Here is a 26,732-nt window from a genome sequence, read left to right on the forward strand (position 1 = left end):
TTAGTGAAATAATTTAAAGCCTGACCGATAGTTTAACTCTCTGACTAAAATATGTGTGAGCTCCGCTAGACGTTTGTTATTTTTAGGCTACTAGTCCTACTGTACAGACATTTAAATCCCTGAAACATTTCATGCGCCTTTTCACAATAATGGGAAATCCCAATTCCTCCATTTATATAACCAAACACATTTTAAACCCTTCAGTTTATCTACAAAGTTAGCCTATCATAAATAATTAACTTTTTCTCTTCTCCATGTATTTTTTTTTAAAGCTAATGTTTAAATTTAAATTTAAATTTCATTAAACATATGCTTAAAGGCATTTAAAGGTTTTGTGTTGGTGTGTAAGATGTCATCTTTTACTGCAAATGTATACCAGTTCCAGATAGCGCCTAATAATAATAATAATAATAATAAACTGTATCAGTCCTAAAAAGAACATGTCGGTTCAATCCGCGTCGGTCAAGTTGCATGAGCCAAAGATTTGTTTTGGTCGCAGTGACCTTTGACCACCAAAATCATATCAGCACACGCCATGAAATGTGTCAAACGTTTTCATACCAGGATACATGATGATACTCCATCATTAGGACCTACGGTGGGTTTTTACAGGACACCTGTGCCTGTACCTCCTACGCCCACCTGAGCAGCGAGCAGGCGCTCAGGGGCTTGACTCAACCTGTATATCTGCAGGAAATCATAAGACATAAATCGTAGTGTTTCAAAGTCCAATGTCATATGTACGCACTGTTCGTATGCAAAAATTTAAATAAAGTGTGTAGCATTTAACAATTGGAAGAAATTAAATTTAATATTTATGAGTGTGTTTTCTTTAGTGTATATAAGTGTGAAAATATTTTGTTAAATACATTTTACATTCTGCATGACTTGATACCACTGGGACCAGAAAGTGATGCTTTTATATGCAGTCATGTGTGTGAGGCCCGAGAAGCTCTCGTAAATAAATGATTCCTTGTCTGCATAATCGAAAGCGCCTCGTACAGGAAGTCATGATGATGAGAGAACGGCCCTTGGCGATCTCAAATAACTCTCTTCTTATAAAACTAATATAACAGGTCCCTGCATTTTTTTTCTTATCTTGGCAGATTTTGTGGCATCATAAAATATCGAAAAATAACGATATAAAATAGTGTGGTAACCTGAATCTTTCTTAATATGAAGAGCAACAACCTGAGACGCCGTGATGAAGAAGTTCCAGGCAGCAGAGCTCCCAAACCGAGCACGAAGACGATGAAGGCTGCAGCCTGACCGCTGTGAACAAGCACAACCTTCATGTCCTGGACTTCCAGTTAAAACTTCATGTTTATACAAAACTATTTGAAATATGAAACTCACCGGTCGGCAGGTGGACGAGGTTTCTCTTCGCTCCACATCCTGTTGCTTCTTGTCAGGTTTGTGCACTAAAGTAGAGAAGCATCTAAATAAACAACATGATGTGTTTACTGTACGTCTGCTGCGTGGGGAATATCAGTATCGTCTACAACTGACTCAAACAACCACTGATTTACTGGTATTCATCCACATTAAAGCAAACAGACTTAACTACCCTTATCATTAATACTAAGTGTGGACATCAGAGTCATAGCCTCCTTGTAAATGCACTGTGCAAGAGCCAGTGTTTCTCCTGTGATGAAAGAAAAAAAGATAAACCAAAGCACTGACATTACACAAGAAAACAAACCTCTTCTTTCTGCGTTTCATCAAGCTGGCACTCGGGTCAGGAAAGAACAACACAGGCTTGTCCTCTACATGACGGGACCGTTGTTCTTCCGGGTTTGTTGTTCTTGGTATTTAAAGCAGGCGCATCAACACATGTCTCGGTCTCGAATCTGCACACTCCGGTACAGTAGGCGGCGGTATGCACCTAGGCGAATTGGTTGCGATCCGCCAGTCAAATTTATAGAAGAAGAAGATGTCTCGGTCTCTGGTCTGCAGGTGGACGTTGCGTAAGAGCTTCCGTGTCCTCGCGCTATGATCCGCCGCTCAGTGAAATGCTCTCGTAGAGAGAGGCTGGGATCCAATTAGCAAGGAAGTTCACAACGTCGTCTCCCTCGCCGTTTTCCTTCAGGTTCACGACACGTATGTTGTTGCGTCGGCTGTAGTTTTCCAGCTGGTCGACTTCCTCCAATTTAAAAAGTCATTTTATTTAACTTCCTCAGGTTTTGGACGCGAGAATCTAGGCCCACCAGCTAGCTGGTCCTCTGCTATGCTAACGCTGTACTATGCTAATGCGGCGCATCGGGTTTTCAACGTATCCAGCATTGCTTTTAGTCCAGAGATAGATTCAGACCTGCAAACTCATGAGGGGTGAAAAGGGTGACACCAGCGGGGGAGGGGGTCAGTGACCGGCGAGTCAGTGCAATACAACGTCACTATGTTCATATGATTATTATGCGTTTTATTTCTTCTTTTGTCAATACCTAAGTGTGTGTGTGTGTGTATATATATATATATATATATATATATATATATATATATATATATATATATATATATATATATAAATAATCAAACTTTACTGTTTCATACATTTTTTTAGATGAGCATATAAAATGGATTAAGTAGTTATAATTATGTCGAAGCATTAACCCTGTTAAGATTTAACACACAAAAACAATATATTTACACAAAACCACATGTCTTTCATTTCGAGGCTATTTAAAATAGTGGAAATATTCCCTGGGATCAACCACTGGAGTTACATGTGTGAATGTCCTGCATGCATGACAGCGCAGCTTATTGAAATGACTTCTGCACACACACACACGGGTACATTTGTGTCTTTATTTTGGAGGCCAAGTGCATGTCAACAGTGAACAGTGACCATGTTCAATCAGACATAAAAAATCTCAGTTATTAAGTAACTACAATTTGCAAACAAATTCGAACACTCTGGAACATTTGTTGTCGTTCCATTTATTATCACCTTCAAAGTTGGTGTGGACACAGTGTTCATTGCCGTTGTTGTCTGGCTGTCCTGCGTGCCACTGTAGAAAGTCGACCATAGACCCATCGGTCCACAGCCATGTTCCTGCTCTGAGGGTGTCACTGAGTCCCACCCAGGTGAACCCCTGAGTGATGTCAATGCTCTTGATCAGGGCGTTCACAAAGCGGTGCTCCTCCACACTGTGGATGGACACCAGGTGGGCTCTCAGGGACACACAGTGGATCTCTGCATCAGCCCAGTTCATCCGATTGCTCACATACTTGTAGCAGTGGTTGTTGAAGCTGTTCCAGAAAACGGGACAGTTGCCTTGCATTAGCGCCGCAGGGTGGCTGACTTCACCAGAAGGAGCCGCGGCACCCAGAGCCAAGAAGAAGAGTAGCAGGAGCATGATGAAGACTCTCTGGCAGGATGAGGGTTGTGTTGGTTGATCTGCACCGTTGGATGGGATGGAGTCCGTGACAGAGACAAATGACAGGCTGCCTCCTTTATGTGCTTCAGAGAGGGTGTTTTGCTGTTGGCTCGTTGTTATTGGTCAGCTGTACTGGTCACTTTCAGTAAAAGGACATCAGAGCATTTCCCAATACATTAGAGACATTGGCTGTCTGCCTGGATATCAGCCATGATGCAATGTTCAAACATGACGTGCCGAGGCTCCAAAGGCCAGCAGCTCACCGTGTAAAGATCGCATAGGTCCGCCTTTTTTTTTGGTCTTCCCGAGCGGATTTCGGCGCGCACGGCACTCTGGTGCTCCTGGATGGGATTACGGCGGCTGCCCCGTTTCTTGCGCCGCTGGACGCGTCCTCCGGGAGACTTTGGGACTGTTGGGATTAAGTTGTGTTTTGGGGGAGGGGTTAATGGTTGGTCATATGTCTTGCCTTGTGGCACTGAATTTTGTTTGTTAATAACACTGAGACGCTCAACCGCCTGTTTGTTTGAGTGTTTTGTTTTCATGGGTTAGGTAGTCCGATTTACCAGTATTGACAACAGATCCGCCCATGACCTTCTTAATTTAGCGTTGTGCTTTTCTCCCTCAGTTTAAGGCAGAGGGCGAATTGTTACAACCGGACGCTCTAAAAGGTCATTGTGTTGTTTTTAAATCCAGACTAAATTAAGGTTTTAATAAAACCGTTCTCAAGCTTTGCCAAAGCGAGCCAGAAGAAAGTTTCTCTGATAAGTGATGAGTCTGTCTTTGAAAAATACTTTTTAATGCAAAGACAAGGACTAAGCTGCTCATAACGCTTAAGTTCGGTTTAAACCCTCAAGATCTTCGTTGACTTCTGACTCGTAATGAATCAATGATGGTCTCAAATCACAGCTCTTCCCAAGTGGGAGCTGAACATCATCTCCATCACCAAGAAGGCCCAGCAGAGGATGTTCTTCCTGAGGCAGCTGAAGAAATTCAACCTGCCAAAGACAATGGACCATGACCAAGACCTCACTGTCCATCAGGACCAAGACCTCACTGTCCATCAGGACCAAGACCTCACTGTCCATCAGGACCAAGACCTCACTGTCCATCAGGACCAAGACCTCACGCTCCATCAGGACCAAGACCTCACGCTCCATCAGGACCAAGACCTCACTGTCCATCAGGACCAAGACCTCACTGTCCATCAGGACCAAGACCTCACTGTCCATCAGGACCAAGACCTCACTGTCCATCAGGACCAAGACCTCACTGTCCATCAGGACCAACACCTCACGCTCCATCAGGACCAAGACCTCACTGTCCATCAGGACCAAGACCTCACGCTCCATCAGGACCAAGACCTCAGGACCAAGACCTCACGCTCCATCAGGACCAAGACCTCACTGTCCATCAGGACCAAGACCTCACGCTCCATCAGGACCAAGACCTCAGGACCAAGACCTGACGCTCCATCAGGACCAAGACCTCACTGTCCATCAGGACCAAGACCTCAGGACCAAGACCTCACGCTCCATCAGGACCAAGACCTCACGCTCCATCAGGACCAAGACCTCACGCTCCAAGGCGGTCAACCAACACGTATTCCAGCCGGCCGTCCATGTCGACCTTGCAGGTTTCGTCTCCGGTCTCCAGAACGCGAAGCGGCCCGACGCAGGGGGTTAAAGGTCCTGGAGAACGAACACGTACTCCGCTGACTTGAGGCTGGATGTGGAAGGCCGTGCTGCGACGTGGGCACCGGTTTGAACAGCCTGGCTTTTTCCAGGAGTGTTTCCCGCTGCTGGGTCGCAGACCAAGGGTCTGTGACTTTGGGGATAAACTCCCACGGGACCCACAGCGGCTGTCCATGAACCAGCTCGGCAGATGAGGCCTGCAGATCGTCCTTGGGGGCTGTCCTAAGGCCCAACATGACTCACGGAGCCTTCCCACCGCGGTTTTTGAGGCTGACCCGGAGAGCAGCTTTCATTTATTCATTTATTTATTTATACACAGTGGTGGTATTTATAGACAGTGTGCGTATTTAGACATTGGTTAATTTCTGCCATAATAAAGCTATCTGACCAGGTCCGGCCTAATAAACAGGACAGGAAGATGGCCACTTTTTTGTTATGCTTATTGCTCATGAGTTCTACCCAAAATGTTTTCTATCTTTAGAAAATAGTCATATTTTAGTTAGAAAATAGTCATATTTTAGTTAGAAAATAGTCATACACTCAGTGTGTGGGGAGTTTGCACTAATCCAGGGACCTGTTACAGACAGCATTTTTGAAAAATGCAAATTTTGAAATTAAATACATTTATTATAATAATAAATAAATAATAATATAAATGAATACATTTCATTTCATTTTCATTTATTTGAACAGGGACCATACACATCAATCAACCCAGGGGTAAATGTGTCAGTCTTAGCTAAGGCTAAATTTCAACCGTAGTCCCTGTGGCCAGATATAACAAGCCATCACTAAAGGAAAGAAATGGTTACAACAAATCATCATGAAAAAGCAATAAACATACAGGTTACAATCAAATATATAAATAGGCCTCAACATAAAAACATCATAAAGATCAATAAACATACACACATTTTGTACACACAATCATTGAGGAGGGAGTCACGATTCATGCTCACACACCTGATTGCTAATAAGCCAGTTCTTCAGGCCGTTTAAAAAGAGGGAAATGTTCTGCTCGTGCGGATATGCAGGGGCAGGGCATTCCAGAGGTGTCCTGCTTTTACTGAGGATGCAGACTGGCTAAAGGAACTGTTCCTAAAGGGGATGACACAGTCACCTCTCTCCACAGATCTAGTTTGTCTACCACTCTGCATGTTTTGTTTGATAAATTCACCAAGTGGAGGAGGAGCCATATCATGGAGAACTTTAAAAACAAGACACATATAGGAGAATTTAGTGATGTTATCCCAGCTCAGGAGACTGTTTACTTATAATTGCACAGTGGTGATAACTCCTGGGCTTTTTATCAAGTATTTTAAGAGCCTGCTTATGAAGGATTTGAATTGATTTTAGAGTTGTGCTGGTGGCTTGAGCCCAGCTGGTTAGGCAATAGGTCAAATATGGAATGATCATTGCATTAAAAGGTACAGCTTTGCAGTATATATGGTGAGATTGTTTCTTATGTACTTGAAATTATACAAATGAAATCTGACAACTTTTGCCACGTTTTTTACCTGCTTCTTAAAAGAAAGGTTTGAATCGAGATAGATACCTAGGTATTTATATTCAGGCACTATCTGGAGCCTCTCACCAGAGACATAGACATCCGGCTCAGGTGAGTTACATGCCGTCTTTGTGAAAAACATACAGACCGACTTTTTCACGTTTAGGTGTAAACAGGACTCTGAGAGCCATTTAGACACATTGACCATTGTATCGGTGAGTTGAAGTGCAGCCTGTTCTTTGCTTTTTGCGTGGACATAAATCACTGTGTCATCAGCGTACATTTGAATATCACATGTACATCAAATGTATATTATTATTTTATATAATAATAATATCATTTTAGAAATTAAATATTAATACTGATAATGAATAATTAATTAAATGTAAATTTCGGAGAAGAAAAAGTTCAACATGAGTTATACCCAAAATGTTTTCTACTAAAATATGACTATTTTCTATCTTTAGAAACTGCCAGGTTGTACAAATACACAAAAAACACATGACAATTTTGTGCATTTTATCATGAAAGACAATAATTGTTTTACCATTCAAGACGATACAAAAACCACATAAATAAGCACTCAACAAATATTTCTTGAGTTGAAAAACAGCACTTTTACCTCGCAGGACTCAGGAGTTTCCGGTCCAGCGCTGCCTCGATTAGTTGGTGACGGAGAGGAAGGTGTCCGGCCGCATGGGCACCTGGACCAGAGCGGCGGTGAGGCAGAAGAGCAGCAGGATGAAGATCAGACACGGAGACACGAGACACGAGAGCAGGCGCATCAACACATGTCTCGGTCTCTGGTCTGCAGGTGGACGTTGCGTAAGAGCTTCCGTGTCCTCGCGCTATGATCCGCCGCTCAGTGAAACGCCTCGTCCGAGAGTGGCTGGGATCCAATTAGCAAGGAAGTTCACAACGTCGTTTTCCTCGCAGTTTTCCTTCAGGTTCACGACACGTATGTTGTTGCGTCGGCCGTAGTTTTCCAGCTGGTCGACTTTCTCCAATTTAAAAAGTCATTTTATGCAGTCCGTTTTTGGACGCGAGAATCTAGGCCCACCAGGTAGCTGGTCCTCTGCGATGCTAATGCTATGCTAATGCGGCGCCTCGGTTGATCAATGTATCCAGCGTTGGTTTTAGTCCAGAGATAGTTTGGTTAAATTCTGCCGTTTTAGCGTCGACTTTTACTGGAAAGAGCTTGACTACCTGTTTCGTATCTCTTGAAGAATGAGGGAGTCTTTTACTCCGTCCTGGTGATCTTCTTGTGCCGCCGCCGCCATTACATGATCTTCTTCTTCGTCGCTCGCTATTCTCCGGAGTTGTTTTTATCAATAACATGGCGAATTTTGCTCACCAGTTGCTTGCTTCTGGTTCTTTGGACCATCATAAAGCTATCTGACCAGGTCCGGCCTGAGTTTAGGTGTCAAATGGACTTGTTTGAAGAGCCTGTGGGTCTGCGTCTACCTAGCGTCGCTGCGTCACGTGACGTGACCACGCCCCCCTGACACTGAACTCTAAATTCCCGGGTTCGAAATGTTAAATATAAACTTCTGCGTACACATTATTGTCCAACTTAGTGGTTGACGGGGTAGCGAATCCGACTGACATGCAGGAGCGCCGGGTTCACCTGGTACCTGTTAATGACAGCTTTTTATGAAATACATTTTGAAATTAAATTGAAATAATAATATATTATTATTTTAATAATATTTTAATAAAATAATAATAATTTTTTGAATAAAATAATAAAAATACATTTCAAATGTTTTAGCTAATAAATGTATATTATATGATTATAATATAATTTTGACTTTAAGCATGATGAGGGTTGCTGTTTTTTTTCAGTGTGTGAGAACGGCTGGAGGTGCCCACATTTTCAGTTTTTTTTTCTGCTTATTGTTATTGCTCATGAGTTATCCCCAAAATGTTTTCTATTTAAATATGACTATTTTCTATCTTTAGAAACTGCCAGGTTGTACAAATACATAAAGAAACACAACAATTTTGTGCATTTTATCATGAAAGAATTCTTTTTGCTTTTTAAAAAAAATCAAGATGATACAAAAGACACATAAATAAGCAAACTCACAAACATTTCTTGAGTTATAAAAAAGGACAGTATAAGATATGTATCGAAAAACATTCCCACATCAAAACTAAATAAAAACAACTTGAAATTCAAAATTCTGTACATAAAAAGAGCTCTTTTTTTATACCGATATATAAATATATATATATATTTATTGAGAGCATCCTGTCTCTCAATAAGAAAGAAAAGAGGATAAACATGCAGCGAGGCTTTTATTTACATATATGAGAATATAAAATACTCCTAAGAATATAACATTTCCCGTTCCAGCCAACAACACGAGTTGTATTCAAAGTGCTTTCACACCGTCTCATTCTTCTTTTTCCTAGACGGGATGAAGCTGACGTTTCCTCACAAGTTGGCGCTTCGACAAAGTCTCACGTGGGGCCGCTCGTCCCAGTCGTCTCGACCAGTTTTCCCAGTAGGAAGGAGAATGAGGCTCCCAGTGCCAGACCCAGAATGAGGAAGAAGCTCATCAGAGAGCCGGCGGTCTCGCAGTCTTTGCCCCGCACCAACCTGACGGACACAAACCCACAGTTACAACACGGCCTCCTCGCTCCTGAGCGCTCTGGTCCTTCATTAAAGGGACAGTTTGGCTTTTTGTGAGCCAAGAAAACCTGTCCGATCGGTTCCTTCGACCTTTGCCACCTCCGAGACCGGTGAAACTTGTGGGATCACAGCTGAGGACTAAAATGTTGTGAAATGTTGGTGGTCAGCAGAGAAGGAAAACATTTGTAAACTCCTGCAGTACAGTACTACCATGCGGTGGCTATGAATATAAACGCAAGTTAGTTGACTGGTAATGTATAAAGCAACATCTAACTGACTTCCCCAACACATTTGAAATAAAAGAGGAATTGGGTGGTGCTGCTTTATAACAAAGGAAGTGGTAGTTTTCACAACAAAGGTTGATACTTGCACTCTTGCACTTGTACTGTTTAAGTTAATTTAATTTAATTCCTATATTAATACTCTGTTCTTCTTTCTTTCATCCAGATATTTTATTGTTATTTTTATCTTTATTTTTATTAGTATTATTATTGTATATATCTTGTATATTTTTCATCCCTGTTGTTTTTATATCTTATCTTATTTTCTGTGTAAACGGCTGCTACTTGACACGAAATTTCCCCTTGGGGATTAATAAAGTATATATTCATTCATTCATTCATTCATTCATTCATATGTAGCTGCAATCACATAAAGAGTAAAGTAAAGACTTGAGAATTAATATCAGTACACATGTTGTACTATTTATATAAGTTGAAGTTGGATTTTTTTTTTTTACGACAAAATGATTAAACCTTAAACATTGCAACTTTAACTTTACCAGTTCTTGCTGATGTACTTCCGGCTCTCATACTTCCGGTATTGAATGTTTCGTTATCATTTAACGAAAGTGTTCTAATAAACCACGCCCAGCTAATAACCGTGATAACAGATTAATTTTAAAGTGGGGAGACATTGAGGCGTGGCACTGGAAAAACGAAACAAAAACACTACAACTCCCACAATGCCGTGCAGGAACGGCCTTCACGTGACTTGCTCCGCCCGCGCTCATGTGACAGAGAAGCCAACATGGCGGACGTGGACGCTGCGAAGTCTCTGAGCGGACTTCTGAACGGAATAGCTCAACGAGTTTATCACAACAACGCGGACATGACGGAGGAGCTGCTGCAGCGCGAGCTCTACCGCGAGCTGCCGCGCGAGGAGTTCACGGCCCTGCACGAGCGGATGAAAGGCCTCCTCAAGGTAACGCAGCAGAAACAATACTGAATATATACATATATACACTATTTTCATTTACAGGTTACTTATTTCTATGTTTTTTTGTGTATACATTTACATACACACTTTCATTTATTTAATTTCAATATTTATTTACTTATTTCTGTACATTTTAGACATTCAGCTGTAGCTAAAAGTGTCTTTTATTGTGACATCAGTGTAACGCTTCTGTCTGTATTTAAGTACACATTCGAGGTACTTGTACTTTACTTGAGTATTTCCATTTTTGCATCTCTATACTTGTACATCTCAGAAGCAAAATTGTACTTTTTTTAATTAGTGTTTTTACTTGACGTTGAACGTTTGTGATAAACTGAAGGATGACGTGTTTCCTTTATGTGTTGATAAAATCCTCCTACTTCAGATAAATAAAGTATTCAAAAAAATACATTTTAGCTGATTCTACTTGCATACTTTCACTTAAATAAGGTTTTGAAATGCAGGAGCAGTTGATTACAGTTGGAGTACTTATTCCAACTTTAAAATAAGTTAGTTAAATATAATTTAGTTATATTGACACAAATATCACTTCAAGTTTCGGCTTCATTGTCGTACACTACAGGAATGCACAAGGAAAATATGAAGTGAAATATTTAAGAATGGATTAGATTTAATTATATTTTCAGGTGCTGACACAAATAAATGCAGTTTAGCATGAAACCAGAAGGGCAAAAAGCAGTAACATGCAGCGTAATATACATGTAGGCCAATGTAGTGGTAATATTCATAATAATTAACGGTAAAGGGAAGATATGAATAATGAAGGCAGTGCATGTATCAGATGTATCGTGCAGGTTTAAGTACACATAATGCTAATACTAGAGATACTACACAGCTGGAGGGAGTCGTATGAATACTGTGTGTACTCGGGGTGAAACAATCCAACATCATTATATTTATTGTGACATTTCATTCAAGTCTATGTAATCAATATGTCAAAGTCATGTTTTAGTTGCTTTTTGTGAGTCGATATAAATGTAAAGTGCTTGTGATAAATGAGCATATGATATCTGTCATATAGGTCCCTCAATTACATTTAAATTCAATTTAAAAAATCTGTTTTACTGATATTCTATTGTTAGCCAAAAAATATAAAATATTTATTGTGAAAGATATCTTTGTGAAACTTGTTATTTACAAGCGTAAACACTATAAATCCAATATGTCAGTACAGATTGGAATATGAATTATAAAATAGGCAACAAAGTATTTAAAAGTAGCACTAAAGGAAGAAGAAGATAAATATATTTACAAGGAAGATATACAGTATATATAAATATCTGTAATATGAAAGTAATATTCAGGTTATAGTGTAAAATTACTGGAGGAAGCTCAATGTAATATTCAACAATAAGATGCTTGTAAAGGTTTTCAGGTGATAACTCGTGGATATAAATATGTTCTTGATGTAAAATGGCCAGCAGGGGGCAGCGTTGACACTTTACCTGTTGTCACTGCTCTTCACAACTTTAAACCAAGTGGACGTGTCATTTAGATTAAATACATTTTAATGAGTGCCAACATGTATATAACACAAACAACACAAGTAGATTAATACAACTGTTTCACAGCTTACAAACAAGGTAAAATGCACACTTAATACTTCTCCTCCACTACATTCCAGAGGAAAATATTACATTTATTTGACACTGATGTATACTTTTTACATTTAGAAAAACACAAGATATCCTTATAGGATATGATGCAGTACTATAATGCTAATTTATCCAGTACTATACGAAGTATTTAAAATTGACATCCTACAACAGTACTACGTTATTACATGTATTCAATGATAATCCTTGTGAAGGAGCCATTCTGCATGATTAATACGTTTTAATTTTGATACTTTTAGTACATATTTATCAGTTTCCTGACCATACTTTTAGTATTGTTATGTAAAAAAAACATTTTTTATTCAGGACTTTTAGTTATATTTTTATTGTTTTTAGGTTTGTTGATTTTTTTTTGGGGGGGGGGGGGAATATTTTATTTTTCCAAATATTTTTACAATGCAAGAGAACATGCAGAGCACACTACATTAAACATTACAGAACAACTTAGGAAAAAGAAGAAAAGAAAAATTCACAAGTAGATGCAATTAAATTATAAATAAAGTAAATAGAAAGTAAAAAAAGTTTGGTGCATAGGAAAACACCTTTAGACTTTTTTTTTTTTTTTATATACTTTTAAAAATATCTGAGTACTTCTATTACTGCCATGTTCTACAAGAAGCATGTATTAAAACATGTAGTTGGTGCACAGCTCTGACTGGCTTGTGTTTAAAAGAACAATACATGCTGACACTGGGTTTTTAATGCTCACCCCCTCCCAGTCCATCGCCGCGGCCGACATGGACCCCGCCCAGCTGGAGGCTTTCCTTACGGCCCAGACCAGGCGGCAGGCCGGCGGCGGGGTGACTGCCGAACAGGCCGCCGCCCTCTCCCGCTTCTGGAAGAGCCAGCGGGTCCGGGTGAGGGAGAGCCTGCTGGCTCAGAGCCGCTGGGAGCCCGGCCTCAGGGGCCTCTCCTGGAGGGTGGACCTCCAGACCGCGGCCAGCCGGGGGGCCGCAGACCACGGCGGCCCCGTGGCCCTCGTGGAGCTGGAGCTGGGCACAGCCGGGCAGGTGAGGCCGACAGCCAGGGGTTCCTCATTCGGTTTCACACATCCATGCTGGGAACAGGCAGATTTTGGTGCTGTGATATTTGCAACATTATAGTGTTGTATGCAACGGGGACACAGCTAAGGGCTACGCATTTAAACTTGGTTGTTGTTGCATCATAAAACATTTATACTTTATACTTGAATTAAATATGTAATAATATCTTGTAGAGCCACTGTATTGAGGATGCTAATGCATCAATTTAACACAAGTCGGAAAGACAACTCCCAGACAGGACAACCCTGTAGTATTGACCTGCCAATCACCTTGTAGCCCCGCCCCTAAAGCATCCCCTGCTTTATGGTCTGTTTGACTCGAAAGTAGAGATTGAGACATAAACTCATGTTTACAATGTTTACTGAGGGAATAAATCAAGAGAGAAGTAGAGTCATTTATATAGACTGGACACAGCCCCCTGGTGGTCAGGAGAGAGAATGCAGCTTTAACACATGAAGCATAGACCTCTATACAACCAGAGGAGTCGCCCCCTGGTGGTCAGGAGAGAGAATGCAGCTTTAACACATGAAGCATAGACTTCTATACAACCAGAGGAGTCGCCCCCCCGGTGGTGAGGAGAGAGAATGCAGCTTTAACACATGAAGCATAGACTTCTATACAACCAGAGGAGTCACCCCCCGGTGGTCAGGAGAGAGAATGCAGCTTTAACACATGAAGCATAGACTTCTATACAACCAGAGGAGTCGCCCCCTGGTGGACATTAGAGAGAATGCAGCTTTAACACATAAAGCATAGACTTCTATACAACCAGAGGAGTCGCCCCCTGGTGGACATTAGAGAGAATGCACGTTAAAAGGACTTTAGCAATGGCTTTTCAGAACTGGACTTCCCTGGTTGACTTCCGTCCTGCTGCTACATACAGAATATTTGGGATGCAACAAAAGGAAAGTTCTTGAACAAACATTATGCTTTTTAAATACCAGTAAACAGTACCGACAACGCATGCATTGGCTTTGGGGGAAGATATATTCCAGTAACTCTGGATGTTTGACGGATTACTGTTCTGCTTTAATGAGCCTCGGCCCCACGAGAAGGCTAATTTTACTTTCCCAGTTTCCAAGCCCCACCCCAAGAATTATGATGCCAAAGCATTGCCGCTCGCTCTTTATATGTTGACCTCCATTGGTGGAGTGAAACGTTTGAGTGTCACTCGGGAAGATACACATTGACAAAGGGAGTAGAAAAACCTGCCAGCCACAAACAAGCCCAACCGTTGTGTGATTTCACTTGATAATACTAGAAGGGCCCTTTCTGAGTAAGAGTGCCAGAAATTAAGTCATGAAAGTTTCCCGACAACATGCAGGAGAAGTGGTTTGTCCTGCAGGTTCACACCGAGCCTTGCTGAGATTCGTCTGCTTTGCGAGCCTCCTGGCTCTTCTTTTACGAGCCCAGTTTAACACCAATTAGTTGTTCCATTAATCTCGTTGTAATGGAACATATCAGAATCCATTCCGGTGACTTTCCCTGGTGCAGACCGACCAGTACACTCAGAGGCAGTAAACAATAAAAGACCATGGTTATTATTGTGTTTATATTCTAGACCATTAATTGGACGGACTCTTTTATTCCCCGTGTTTTTGATTTGAGCCAAATGTTGGAGAAAAAATTAGGGAAAATTCGATTTTCTGTGCGATGGACGCCATGGACCCAGATGTCCTAGTTAGATACGGAGCTCAATCCAGTGCAGTTCCGGAGTTGGCTTCATCCTGTGCGTCTCCACGCTGGTTCCTACATCTTCTGCTCTGGCCTTTGTAAACTTCCCAATGAAGGAAGATGGACGTCTGCCTGAACCAGCCAGCAACCTCCGGTTCTGAAAAGTGAAGCCAGCGCTAAAGTGTCTTAAACATGCATTCTCTCTCCTGACCACCAGGGGGTGACTCCTCTGGTTGTATAGAAGTCTATATAAATGACTCTACTTCTCTCTTGATGTATTCCCTCAGTAAACATTGTAAACATGAGTTTTTGTCTCAATCTCTAGTTTCAAGTCTTCTTCAATACAGCATGATGTTCATTTAGTAAATTATGGTCATTTAGAGTCAAACAGACCATAAAGCAGGGGATGCTTTAGGGGCGGGGCTACAAGGTGATTGACAGGTCGCTGCAAGAGCCGCAAACGGCGTCCACGTCACTCCTTCAGTCCAAATATCCAAATATGGTCACTTCCTCTTACTAGTTGCAAAAAAATCTAGATGGCGACGGACAAAATGCCAAACTCAAGGCTTCAAAGCAGCAGTCCACAAACCAATGGATGACGTCATGACTGGCCCGTGATGGTCGTTACTATTTCACTCATTGTCACTATTTTCTGACTACTGTTGACTGAACTAGTAACCTATAAAATAATCAAGAGATAAATTGGAAATGCAAAACAACCACCAGCTGCAGCCCTGACCGTGTTAAAAGTTTGTATTATGATCAATATCCACGCGTTTCCGTTCCTTCTAGTCAGCATCTCACCACCTGACTCTGGAGCAACTGTACATCCTGATAATAAAACAATCTTGGCTTGATGATGATAGCTGCGTCCATGGAAACCAGGCGCGAGATCACCGCGGCGTGACGTCCGCTCTGGAGAACAATGGGAGGACCCGATGATGGGATACCTTCCTATTGTTGGAACCCAAACCTCATCCATCTTTAAAGAGCGTGCGGTGAACACAGCGAAGCTCAGGGAGAAGAGTCCATGCTGCTGCTTTCAAACTAGTGACGGAGAAAGTAACAACATATAAATGATGAAGTCGCTGGCATAAAAATGTAAAATCATTGTTTTTAGGCCTTTCCCCCTCACTCAGTGTCTTTGCCTCTTGTCTCCTCCGTCCTTCAACTAGGACACTCTGATCTATCATCACTATTTAATGCTCATTACACGGTTCTTACGGTCATGGAAAAGTCATGCAATTTTAAAATGGTTATTTCCAGGCCTGGAAAAGTCCTTGGAAAAAAAAGAAATCCCCAAAGTTTAGTAAAAGTCATGTAAATGTGTTATATTCATGTCTTCATGACGTTCATCTACGCTGAGTTTGAAATAATGAATATGCTTTTAAAAGAGACTCAAAATATAAGCTGGCATACGTACAGGCATCTATATAAATGTTTATTCTTTTAATCAAACTATTGTCTCATTCATTTGTGTTATTTAAGGTTTACTGTATGCTTTGTATTCTCATTGTTAGTTTAAATACTACATTTACTCACTTTTTACTGTTTACACCCAGATTTCACTAAATGTTTGTCATGGACATTTGGTTAAAAGTCTTGAATTCCATTGGTCAAGATGTGTATGAACCCTGTAATTATCATTTAGGTGGTTTCATTTGATCCAAAACGACTTAAATACATATATATATTTAAGTCATTTATTTATATATATATATATATATATATATATATATATATATATATATTTTTAAGTCATTTATTTATATATATATATATTTAAGACATTTATTTATATATATATATATATATATATATATATATATATATGTGTGTATGTATGTATGTATATATATATATGTGTATGTATGTATGTATGTATGTGTGTGTATGTATATATATATATATATATATATATATATATATATATATATATATATATATATATATATATATATATATATATATATATATATATATATATATATATATATATATATATGTGTGTGTGTGTGTGTGTGTATATATGTGTGTGTGTATATATATGTATGTGTATATATATTACCAAAATCCCGTATGAAGGTTTACAGAAATATATTCAAATATTTCATCCCAATTCCAAGATAAACAAATCACACAAAATGTGAGTTAAAAAGTGATAGGCTACCTAAAATCTACAATCTGACTCTTAAATTGTGTATTTTGAAAGCTGCTATGTATTAAGATAATTTAACAAAAAACAAAAGGCATTGAAGAGCGTTCGTGTTTCAGCTCAATAGAGACACAAGTTGAATGCCACCATTTGTTTCCTTTAACGCTCTGAATGTCTGCTCTAATAACCTGAGAATAGATCATGTGCTGTAATATAATGTCTCCTCCTTCCTCCTCCTCAGGACTCAGAGTTTGTGTGTCTGGAGTTTGACGAAACCAAAGTCAACCAGCTGCTGAAGAAGATGTCTGACATCCAGCAGAGCGTGGACCGGATCGCTCACCGCTCCTGAAAGCGTCCAACATGGCGTCTACGCCTGCAGACTCAGAGAGGATTTATTCATTTTTTGTGGCCTTGATCGGTTAGTTTTGTGTGCGTCATCGCGTGAGCCAACAGAGTCACACTGGTAACCAACTAACCTACCGGTCGAGGCGGCGGCGGGAGGTCAAATAACCGTTTTTAGTCAATGGAGTCTGGTGGCTTCATGGAGCAGAGATCACGGCCTCGGTTCCCCGTCTGATGACGAGCTGAAGCGGACGAAATATTCAAAATCTAGCGTTCACTTACACTGATATTGATTTGTCTGAAATACGTCCACAGCAGAACATTGATTTTCCTCTAAACTCCATCTGAGTACCGTAAACGTTGGGTTACAAGCCGCTCCTACGGCCGGTCAATGTCCCCGCTGTAGCAAGCTAGTAGCTAGCGCTGTTGCTAGCTAGCACTGCTGCTGCTACCGGCCGCGTCCCCTCTTCCCAAGTCGGGTGTCGAGCCTGGTCCCGCTACCTTCTGTGGTTTTCGGGGAGCTAGCAGAAGTTAGCGGGGAAGTAACGGAGCGCTAGCAGGAGCCCCAGCTGGCTACAGCGGGGAGCTAACGGGGACACTGACCAAAGGTAGTAGCGGCTCGTAACCCAACGTTTACGGTAGTAAAACACCGACTTTGGAGAAGAACCTCCTCAAACCACACTTCAAAACAGCTGAACTGTCTCTTTTTAAAGGTCTCATTCGTTGATGGACCAACAGTTATGTTTTAAGCGGCCCTTTAGAGAGAGAGAGAAGACGAGGTCATCACAGAGGGTTTCCCTAGTTTAAACCATCAGTCTGACGGGCGTTTCTTTTTCTTTTTTTGGGTTATGGAATGAAGCAAAACAGAATCTTTAGTGGAAATCCGCAGGAGGAGGAGGAGGAGGATACGACTTTGAAGGTCAGAATATTAAAACGTTTCCGATGAAGCAATTGCACATAAAGTCGATGCAGAGACACGGAGACGTTCTCAGGCGACCACTCTGAGTTTAAACTGTCAAACTGCTGCGTTTTGGGAGAAGAAACGGTTAAAATAAACAAATAATTTGCTTTGCATTCGACCTGAACGACCTTCACGTCACACTGGGAACATCTGATGCTGCCGCATGCATGCGATGAACACATGCTAATGTGACGTGCTAACAGTAGCATATGGAATTGAATACGACTTTATTCAATACTTGATACCTAGGCCAACCCAGAATACTATTTAAATGTTAAAATAAACCAGTTATTCTCTACCACTGGGCCGAGGCTGCCAACTGGTTAGATTATTATTATTATTTTACTTTTTTCCGTGGAAATTTACAAAGCTTGTTATTTGTTTATCAAAATCTGCTTACAAATTCACATGAATAAAAACATTTACAAAAGTAATTTGATTTAAGGCAACGTGTTTTTTCTCAAACTTCCCAACATACTCGTGCATACAGTACAGACATATTAAGACCAAAAAAAACCCTCCCTACACATGAGCTTGTTGTAGTTCTTGAACAATCAGAAGTTGGCCTTAAGTTACAAAAAGAGATCCCCTGCCTGACATTTGCATTTCGCTCAAAGTGCAGCTGACAAAGTCCAGTTTGGTCGGATAAAAGTTGGCCTGCTGCCATAACAAGTGACACGCTTTTCTCTTTGCTTTCAGTACACAATGTAGCACGTAGCATGTAGCATGCAGCATGCATTCAGTGGGGACGTTCTACTTCGTCGTGCACCGTGAGCGCTGACTGTCTTGCTCAAAAGAATCCACTGTGCAGAGGATTGTGGGCCAGAATAACCAGAAAAGCTGGTTTGCAACATGCAGTAGTAGTAGTTTTTTTTTTTTTGAACGCATTGGAATGCAATTTAAATGACATGCTGGTGTAAAGCAGTTGGTAAACTCTCAACACAGATCCGGTGTGAAACACTTCTTCCTTTATTTCAATACTGCCTGTGCACGTTGAAGTAAAACGGGTTTGACAGGCGGTTCATCTCTTTCTTTTGCGTGCAGAGAGGGAGGTGCAGCGGATGACATCGACTGGATCGAACACGCCGTAAAACGCTGAAATCCGCCCGATAAATAAACTCTTAAATGAAATCAGTAAAGTTTGAACCATAAAACTCCGCCAGAGCCCAAACACAAACTGCTGTGGTCTGACTTTATTGTAATATTCTGCATATAAAATGTTCATACTTGTGCCAAAGGTCAGTTTTATTGCTGCCTGGGCATAAATGCACCGATAATGTAATCTCTCGGGGCGTTGACGGGGTTTCCCGATGCTTCGGGCTGCAGAGACGTTTCCATCCGTCCACTTTTGAAGCTCAGTGTGAATATTTCCTCGTCAGCGTGTCGTTAGCTGGCGACCGTTGAGTGGGGCGCGGTGAGGCCCCCCGGGGCGCGCTGGGGGTCGGGTTATGGTCCAAAAGGTCATGGAGTCTCCACCTGAGATTCTGCTCGATGCTTTTATGAGCTCACGCTTTGATCCGCTGACACTTTCAGAATGAGACTCGTACACATTCAGGGTACTTGTACTTGAGTATTTTCCATTTTGTTTAAATTCATACTTCTACTCCACTACTTTTTACTCTGACTTTAAAGATTGTATTTTTTGAATAACCTGTCCAGGTAAAACCTTGTCTCCAGATGTGTTGATGTTGAAAGTTTGTGATAAACTGAAGGATGAAGTGTCTTTGTGTGTTGGTAAAATCCTCCTACTTCTTAAATAAACTCTTTAAAAATTCCTTTGAATCAGCTGGAAAATGCATCGTCACAAAGCTGAAAACAGGTTTTTATTTTTAGAGATACGTACAAATATGATGATCTTATAGAATATGATGCATTGAAGTAGATTAAACTATAAAACAGGATATAAATACATGTGCAGCAGTAACACACACATTAATGCAGCAGTAACACACTGACGGGGAACAGAGTACTTTTACTTTAAGTACTTTAAGTACATTTTGTTGATCCATATTTTTACTTAAAAGGGACAGTTTACCCCAAAGTAAAACAAATAGTGCATCCCAGAAATCATGACTTTGTTTCTCAAGATAATCTTAATTTGTATAGCACATTTCATACAAACTATTTAGCTCAAAATGATCTACATTTACAAATATATAAAAACAGAAAACCTTCCTTTTACAGACAAAATAAACAAAAGTGGTAGGAAAAAAAACATGCATTTTAGGTTTTAGGTGTTAATAAAACATGTCAACAGAGGAATACAAACTGGAAAACATTTTACATTTAAAATGAAAAAACAACAACTGATGAATAGCACTGCAGGTGCTTTTGATTTTGAGGTGTACTGTCCCTTTAAGTAAGATTCAGAACGCAGGATTGTGTCCTTGTAGAGTATTTTCACAGAGTATTAGTACTTTTCACTGAAGTAAAGTGCCTGAACACAGTGCACGTGAAGATGTCGATGCTGTGGAGTGAACGAGCCCCAGTTTCACCTGAGCGGTCAGCTCGCGTCGCACCTGAGGGAGGAGTCACGGCGCGTGCGCCAAACGTTTCTACCTTTTGGACTTTTGTGTGCATGTAGGAGATCCGAGCCTCACGAGGAGCGGGGTTCTGACCAGAGGTTCGTGCTGTCACGAGCACCAGCGCGCGGCCGGATCCCACGAAAAGGTAAACAATAGAAATAATAAAAGCTGCGCCACCTGTAAGGACCTTTGGTTCAGGTGCGCGAGGCAACTCTGGACTTCCGTTTGCGTTTTCACACCGAGCACGCGAGGGTTGTGTGTGTCACACAATAAAGGGAGTTGTGTTTTTATTGCAGCAACGAGCGAAATAACAGAAAAGTCACCTGTGACTTTGTCTAAAAGTACTAAACTGCGTGTGAAGTTTGACTTTGACGTTTTACTGGAACATCTATTGTGCTAATCAGGGTTTTATTCATAAGTAATCTATATTGCGTCATAGAAAAGTGCTCTGGGCATCATAGAAATATTATAAGAAAAAACAAAATGTGAATGTTTTGCATATGAGATTAAAGAGTAAATCTAAATACACGTTTCAATGGAGGTAAATGTTCTATTATAATTAAAACTCAAAGGTGGAGCTTCATTAGTTAAAATATGAAATGACACCTTCAGATGAAACACAGCTCTGACCTTCTTACTTAAATAAAAGTACAAATATATATATATATATATATATATATATATATATATATATATATATATATATATATATATATATATATAGTTTGAATGTAGCAGTGAAAGTCCTAAATTCAAAATGTTACTATCATCATTATTTACTTAAAGTATCACAAGTAAATGCACTCTGTTATCATAAATATCATGTTTTTATTCCTAACAAACTGATGTTGTAGTTCGTCAATGCGGGAGCAAGTTTGAGATACTTTGTATATTACTGTATATAAGTATTATAGTATTGCATCATATCATATAAGTAGGCTGTGTGTGTTTCTATATGCAAAAAGTATAACTAACTAAAGCTGTCAGACATATGCGGTGCAGTAAAAAAGAACAATATTTTCCTCTGAGATGTAGTGGGGCAGAAGTGTAAAGTACAAGTATGTCAGAATTGTACTTAAGTAAATGTACTTAGTTACTTAGCAGCCGGTCGCCTCGCGCTCAGTCTGCAGTGGTGTTTTATTAAAATGTTCATCATCGTCATCAAGTGAACGACGGAAACACAGAAAGGTTTGTGGTTTGAGTGAATTTGAATAAAAAAGCAGTTTCCGAACAGAAGCACCAGTGAAGCGCGTCATGTGATTGGGGCCCTGAGGCTCCACCCCCCTGGTTTAAAAACCTTAATATTATCATATCCAGACGACTCCAACTCTCTTTTTGGGTCTCAGACTGTTTCAACAGGTTTTTCAAACCGTCAGCTGACAGAAGTGATCTGGTTGGAATGCTGCTGATGAGCAACACTACACTGAGCCTATAATTAAGTCAATATTTCACAATAGACACATTTAAATATTTCATAATGCGTTACTCAACTGTGTTGCACTAAAAGAAGACTTTGCGTTGGCTTTCAGGCGTCTTTACCTGAAGGCCCAAGACTTACCTGAAGTATGTTATCTTAAGTCTCCGTCAACAGATGAAGAATGTTTTCATTCTGTGTTGTTGCTCTAGAAGGCTGGTTATTTTAAGTTTCTTTTAATAATAATAGACAGAAAACCGGTGCACGCACGCACACACACACACACACGCACACACACACACACACACACACACACACACACACACACACACACACACACACACACACACACACACACACACACAAAACTTTCCAAGTTGTTTCATGCCGATGGAAACAAACTTTTAAACATCATAAGCATCAATTTGTCAAATGCATACAATGTGAAATTTGCCACGTGGGGAGTAAGCTAGTAAGCTAGTAGGCTAGCGAGCTAACGAGATAATGGGGGAAAAGTAGTTTGGAAATCCGAGCTAAATCGGTAAAGTGCATCGTTACACTCCAGTTAAATGGTCATACCTTAACCAAAACATGAGTTCACATATCAATGGTATGAGTTATATATTATTTTTATTTAAATTGTGCAAAATCACAAGCTTAGCTTGCTTAAAAAATTGTAAATCCTGTGGTAGTTCACAGACCCTTTCCAATCTTCCAACCCTGGTGAACATACAATATGGCTCACGCATGTTAAATGAATGGATGCATATCACACTGGTCCCCTGAGAGGATTTCCTTGTTAGCTTTTTGGTTGTTGCAGAAAATAAACAAAATGTTTATGACCATAATACATTTTTACCACCACTTTTATGTTTCTTAAAGCGTGCATGCAATCTGCAGAAGTAACAAGCTATTGTTATGCTATTAAAAGTGAAACAGGTCATGATAACCACAAGCGGCTGTGAGGGCGGACCAGTGGGCGTGATGATGTTTAGTGGTCTCATTCAGCCACTTGTCAGCAACCTTCTTTTTAAAGTCGGTACAGGAGTATTTACTGACGTATTAAACATCGGAGAACCAAAAGTTTAAATCTCTACAGCTTGTGTTAACCACATACCTTATTTCTGGCATCTAACCAACGCTGACTTTGACACGATGGACTCATTTCCGGGTTTCCGACTCTATTCGTTTTTTTTCATCCAGGTATCGTCAAAACGGTGACTCTCATATTCATACCGGCCTTTCGGGGCGGTTTTAAATAATATCAAAACACTGCCGAGCGGACGAGATTTTACGACCTTTACGACCACCACTAAATTACATTTGCCCTTCATTTACCTTTTTTATTGTCCTGTCTGTTGTTCCGTGTTCAGGTTCATTCAGGTCTGGCTCCGCCCCACCGCGATTAGCTCGCCTCAGAGCATCAGTCTGAAGGCATGTGAACTGAACATCGAGACATTATCGCGCCTCATTATTTAACAACCCTAAATAATAATGGCGGACGTTTTCTCCCTGTCTATGTGTTGAACTCCAGATGTCTCCAGGAGCAGCGGCCTGGTTTCTCTTGGAGACGTCCTCCTCCTCCACCCTGCAGATCTTCCTCATGAGGCCAGGAGGGGTCTGGGTCTCCTCCAGACTAAACTGACCGATCCCCTCCACACCAGTCACAGGTGATGTATGAGGGGTGACACATGACAAAGTGCCTTCACACACTTTCACACCAGGAAGGTTGCAGAAGCCCCCTGGCTGAGGGAAAATGAGTAAAAACACAAGTATGTTTTGACAACGCTGACATCAAGTGGTGCATCTGTTGATGGCAATGCTGTAAAGTTTCCGCATGTGTTAAAGAAACTTCAGATTTGCTCTATATGTCGAGGAAACAAGGACGGCGGTTTATTAGTACGCTGTGTGCTCGTCTGTGTCGCTCAGCAGACGATGACAAAGAATGCTGCCAGTAAACTGGCGTCATGTGCACAGCTGAATTGGAAACGTGTGATTCCCGTCTGAAGGAAGAGGAGGAGGGAGTAAGGAGGCGGCGAGGGGGTAAAAAACATGCTCTTAGGCTCGCTCCTGCAGGATTAGAGATTTACAAATAAAGTAAAGAAATGCGGCCTAGTGTGCAAAGGTCTGAGCTCTGAAACCAAACGGGAGGGGAATCAAGCTTGGTATCGAACTGCTGTGCCAGATTCTTCCAGTTGTATTCTCTCTCAAAGCTTCGACCGAGCTGTCTCCATGTTTCCAAACCTCCCTTTATACCCCGGCTTTGTTGTGAGTCCAGATTCTGCAGATTGGCGCTTGTTTCTTTTTTGCATTTTAATAGATTTTCTTATATTTTGTCGTCCTTTCGTGCAGGCGCAGAGAAGAGGCATCATGCACGTGGCGTGTCAAAAGACGCGGGTGCTCTGCGTGGTGCTCGCCGTCTTCGTCTGCGTCCTGGTGGCCGCCACGTGGAACTTCGGGCGCGACGAAAGCGATCTCAAGAAGATTCGAATCCCGACCGCGAAGTTTTGGCACAAGCATGAACGGAGCCCGTCCTTCTGGAACAAGGAGCAGCAGTACCTGGACTTCGTTCACAACCCCATCATCCACTCGGCGCCGACCATCAACTTATCCGCCGAGCCGCCCGATTGGCTGAATGACACCGGGCCGCTCGACCCCTGTGAACCGGACCACAGGGTCCTCACGCAGATCGCGGACTACAACTCCCTACCGCAGCGCTTCCAGGATTTCCTTTTGCACATGCGCTGCCGGACGTACCCCATGCTGATCGACCAGCCCCGCGTCTGTGACGGGACGCCCTTCCTGCTGCTGGCGGTCAAGTCCATGATCCCGCATTTCGACCGGCGGCAGGCCATTCGCGAGACGTGGGGTCGGGCGGGCGTCCTGGCCAATCGCACCGTGGCCACGGTGTTCCTGCTTGGCAACACCGTGTCGGAGGACCTGTTGCCGGACCTGCTGGGGATGCTGGGCCACGAGGCGAAGATTCACAGAGACCTCCTCCAGTGGGACTACAGGGACTCCTTCTTCAACCTGACCCTGAAGGAGGTCCTCTTCCAGGAGTGGTTCGGACAAAACTGCCCCCGCGCCCGGTTCGTCCTCAAGGGCGACGACGACGTCTTCATCAACACGCTACGAGTCCTCGAGCTCCTGGAAGGCCTGGAGGAGAGCAAGGCCAAGGATTTGTTTATAGGCGACGTCATCAGTAAAGCCGCTCCACACCGAGACCGGAAACTCAAGTATTTTGTGCCGGAGAGTGTGTTTGTGGGGAAGTACCCGCCTTACGCGGGAGGCGGAGGGTATCTGTACTCGGGGGAGTTGGCGCTGCGCCTCTACAACGCGTCTCGGCAGATGGTCTTGTATCCCATCGACGATGTCTACACAGGGATGTGTCTGGCTAAGCTAGGCCTGGCTCCTGAGAAGCACAGCGGCTTCAGGACTTTCAACATCGAGGAGAAGTACCGGTTCAACCCCTGCACCTACCGGAGCCTGATCCTGGTGCACAGCCGGACGCCTGAGGAGATGATGAGGATCTGGTCGTGGATTACCCATCCGGAGGAGGAGGTCTGCCAGTGAACGCCTTCCCTCGTCTCAGTTTGATTTCAACAACCTTTTTTTAATTATGTTCAATCCTCAAGTCCAAGCAGAACCTCCGAGTTTGATTCATCTTTTCTTTACCACTAGCTGTATTATTATTATTATTATTATACTTGTGTTAAAGAAAGCAAGTGCAAATGGCAAACCTTTCCCCTCGCTAATGCTAATGCTAATGCTAATGCTAATGTAAAGTCCAGATTCTTGCCAACTGTAAGCAAACAGTTGTTAGTGTTAGCGTGTCAGCATGTCAGCATGTTAGCTGGCAAATTCTAGGGGTCATGTCCAGCGTATTTAAAGTTTGTAACACCCCGTACTTAAGCTACGCTAAAAACGCCTGCAGCGTGATGAGGCGCTTAGCGAGTATTCTGCGCTGAGCGTTTGGTGGTTTAAAAAGTTTGTTTTTTTAGCAATTTTGGTTAAGAACGCTGCGCTCGTTCGTCAGAGTTGCTTTTTTCTTTTCTTTCCCCCAGCTGTCCAATCACAGCGGACAAATTGCCTCCCACAAAGATGTGTTTTTATTACGAGTAGGTTGTGGTTTTATTTTGTATGTGTTTGTATTGGTTTTATGGTGTGGACTTTATGGTGCCATCATGTCTGAAGAACTGGACCAAACTCACTTCCCAGTGTGGGATAATAAAGTTCATCTGAATCTGATCAAAACGATTTTACTCGCCGAAACAATCTAGATTGATCAACAGACCTACAGATAAGAGGGGAAACCTATATTTGTGATTATCGGGTGAACTGTCCCTTTAAGACACCATTGAGAGTCAAGAAAGTTATAATTTGTGAAAACTACTGTGTATTTTTGATACATCTCTATATCCATACAATATTGGGTTATGCCCTTTCAGAATGAACCACCTCTGTTTGTTTTCTCAGGCACTTTTGTATTTTATAGCATTATTAAGCTAAAACAAAACAAAAGTGAGATTTCTTCAGAAAGAAAGTTTACC

At 41.6% G+C, this 26,732-nt stretch overlaps 2 protein-coding genes and 1 long non-coding RNA gene across 3 annotated transcripts; all 3 read left to right on the forward strand.

Annotated features, from left to right (window-relative positions):
• Positions 1-10,242: 10,242 nt before the first annotated feature.
• commd1 (copper metabolism (Murr1) domain containing 1) lies at positions 10,243-18,898 on the forward strand (the record flags this gene model as incomplete). The annotated part of the gene is made up of 3 exons (XM_079219140.1): positions 10,243-10,416; positions 12,788-13,078; positions 17,182-18,898. 3 exons carry the CDS (start codon positions 10,243-10,245, stop codon positions 17,287-17,289), a joined length of 573 nt encoding a protein of 190 aa, XP_079075266.1. The 3' UTR covers positions 17,290-18,898.
• Positions 18,899-20,840: 1,942 nt separating this feature from the next.
• Positions 20,841-24,657, forward strand: LOC306738478. Its single transcript, XR_013771019.1, has 3 exons — positions 20,841-20,913; positions 23,717-23,852; positions 24,535-24,657. It is a non-coding gene; the product is annotated as an uncharacterized lncRNA (long non-coding RNA).
• On the forward strand, positions 24,658-25,791 carry b3gnt2a (UDP-GlcNAc:betaGal beta-1,3-N-acetylglucosaminyltransferase 2a; the record flags this gene model as incomplete). Its single annotated transcript, XM_079219924.1, has 1 exon — positions 24,658-25,791. A coding segment is annotated over one exon (1,098 nt), but the record flags the coding sequence as incomplete, so codon positions are not given.
• Between the last annotated feature and the right edge of the window lie 941 nt (positions 25,792-26,732).

Source organism: Taurulus bubalis, assembly GCF_910589615.1.
Source record: "Taurulus bubalis genome assembly, chromosome: 6".
Lineage (NCBI taxonomy): Eukaryota > Metazoa > Chordata > Actinopteri > Perciformes > Cottidae > Taurulus > Taurulus bubalis.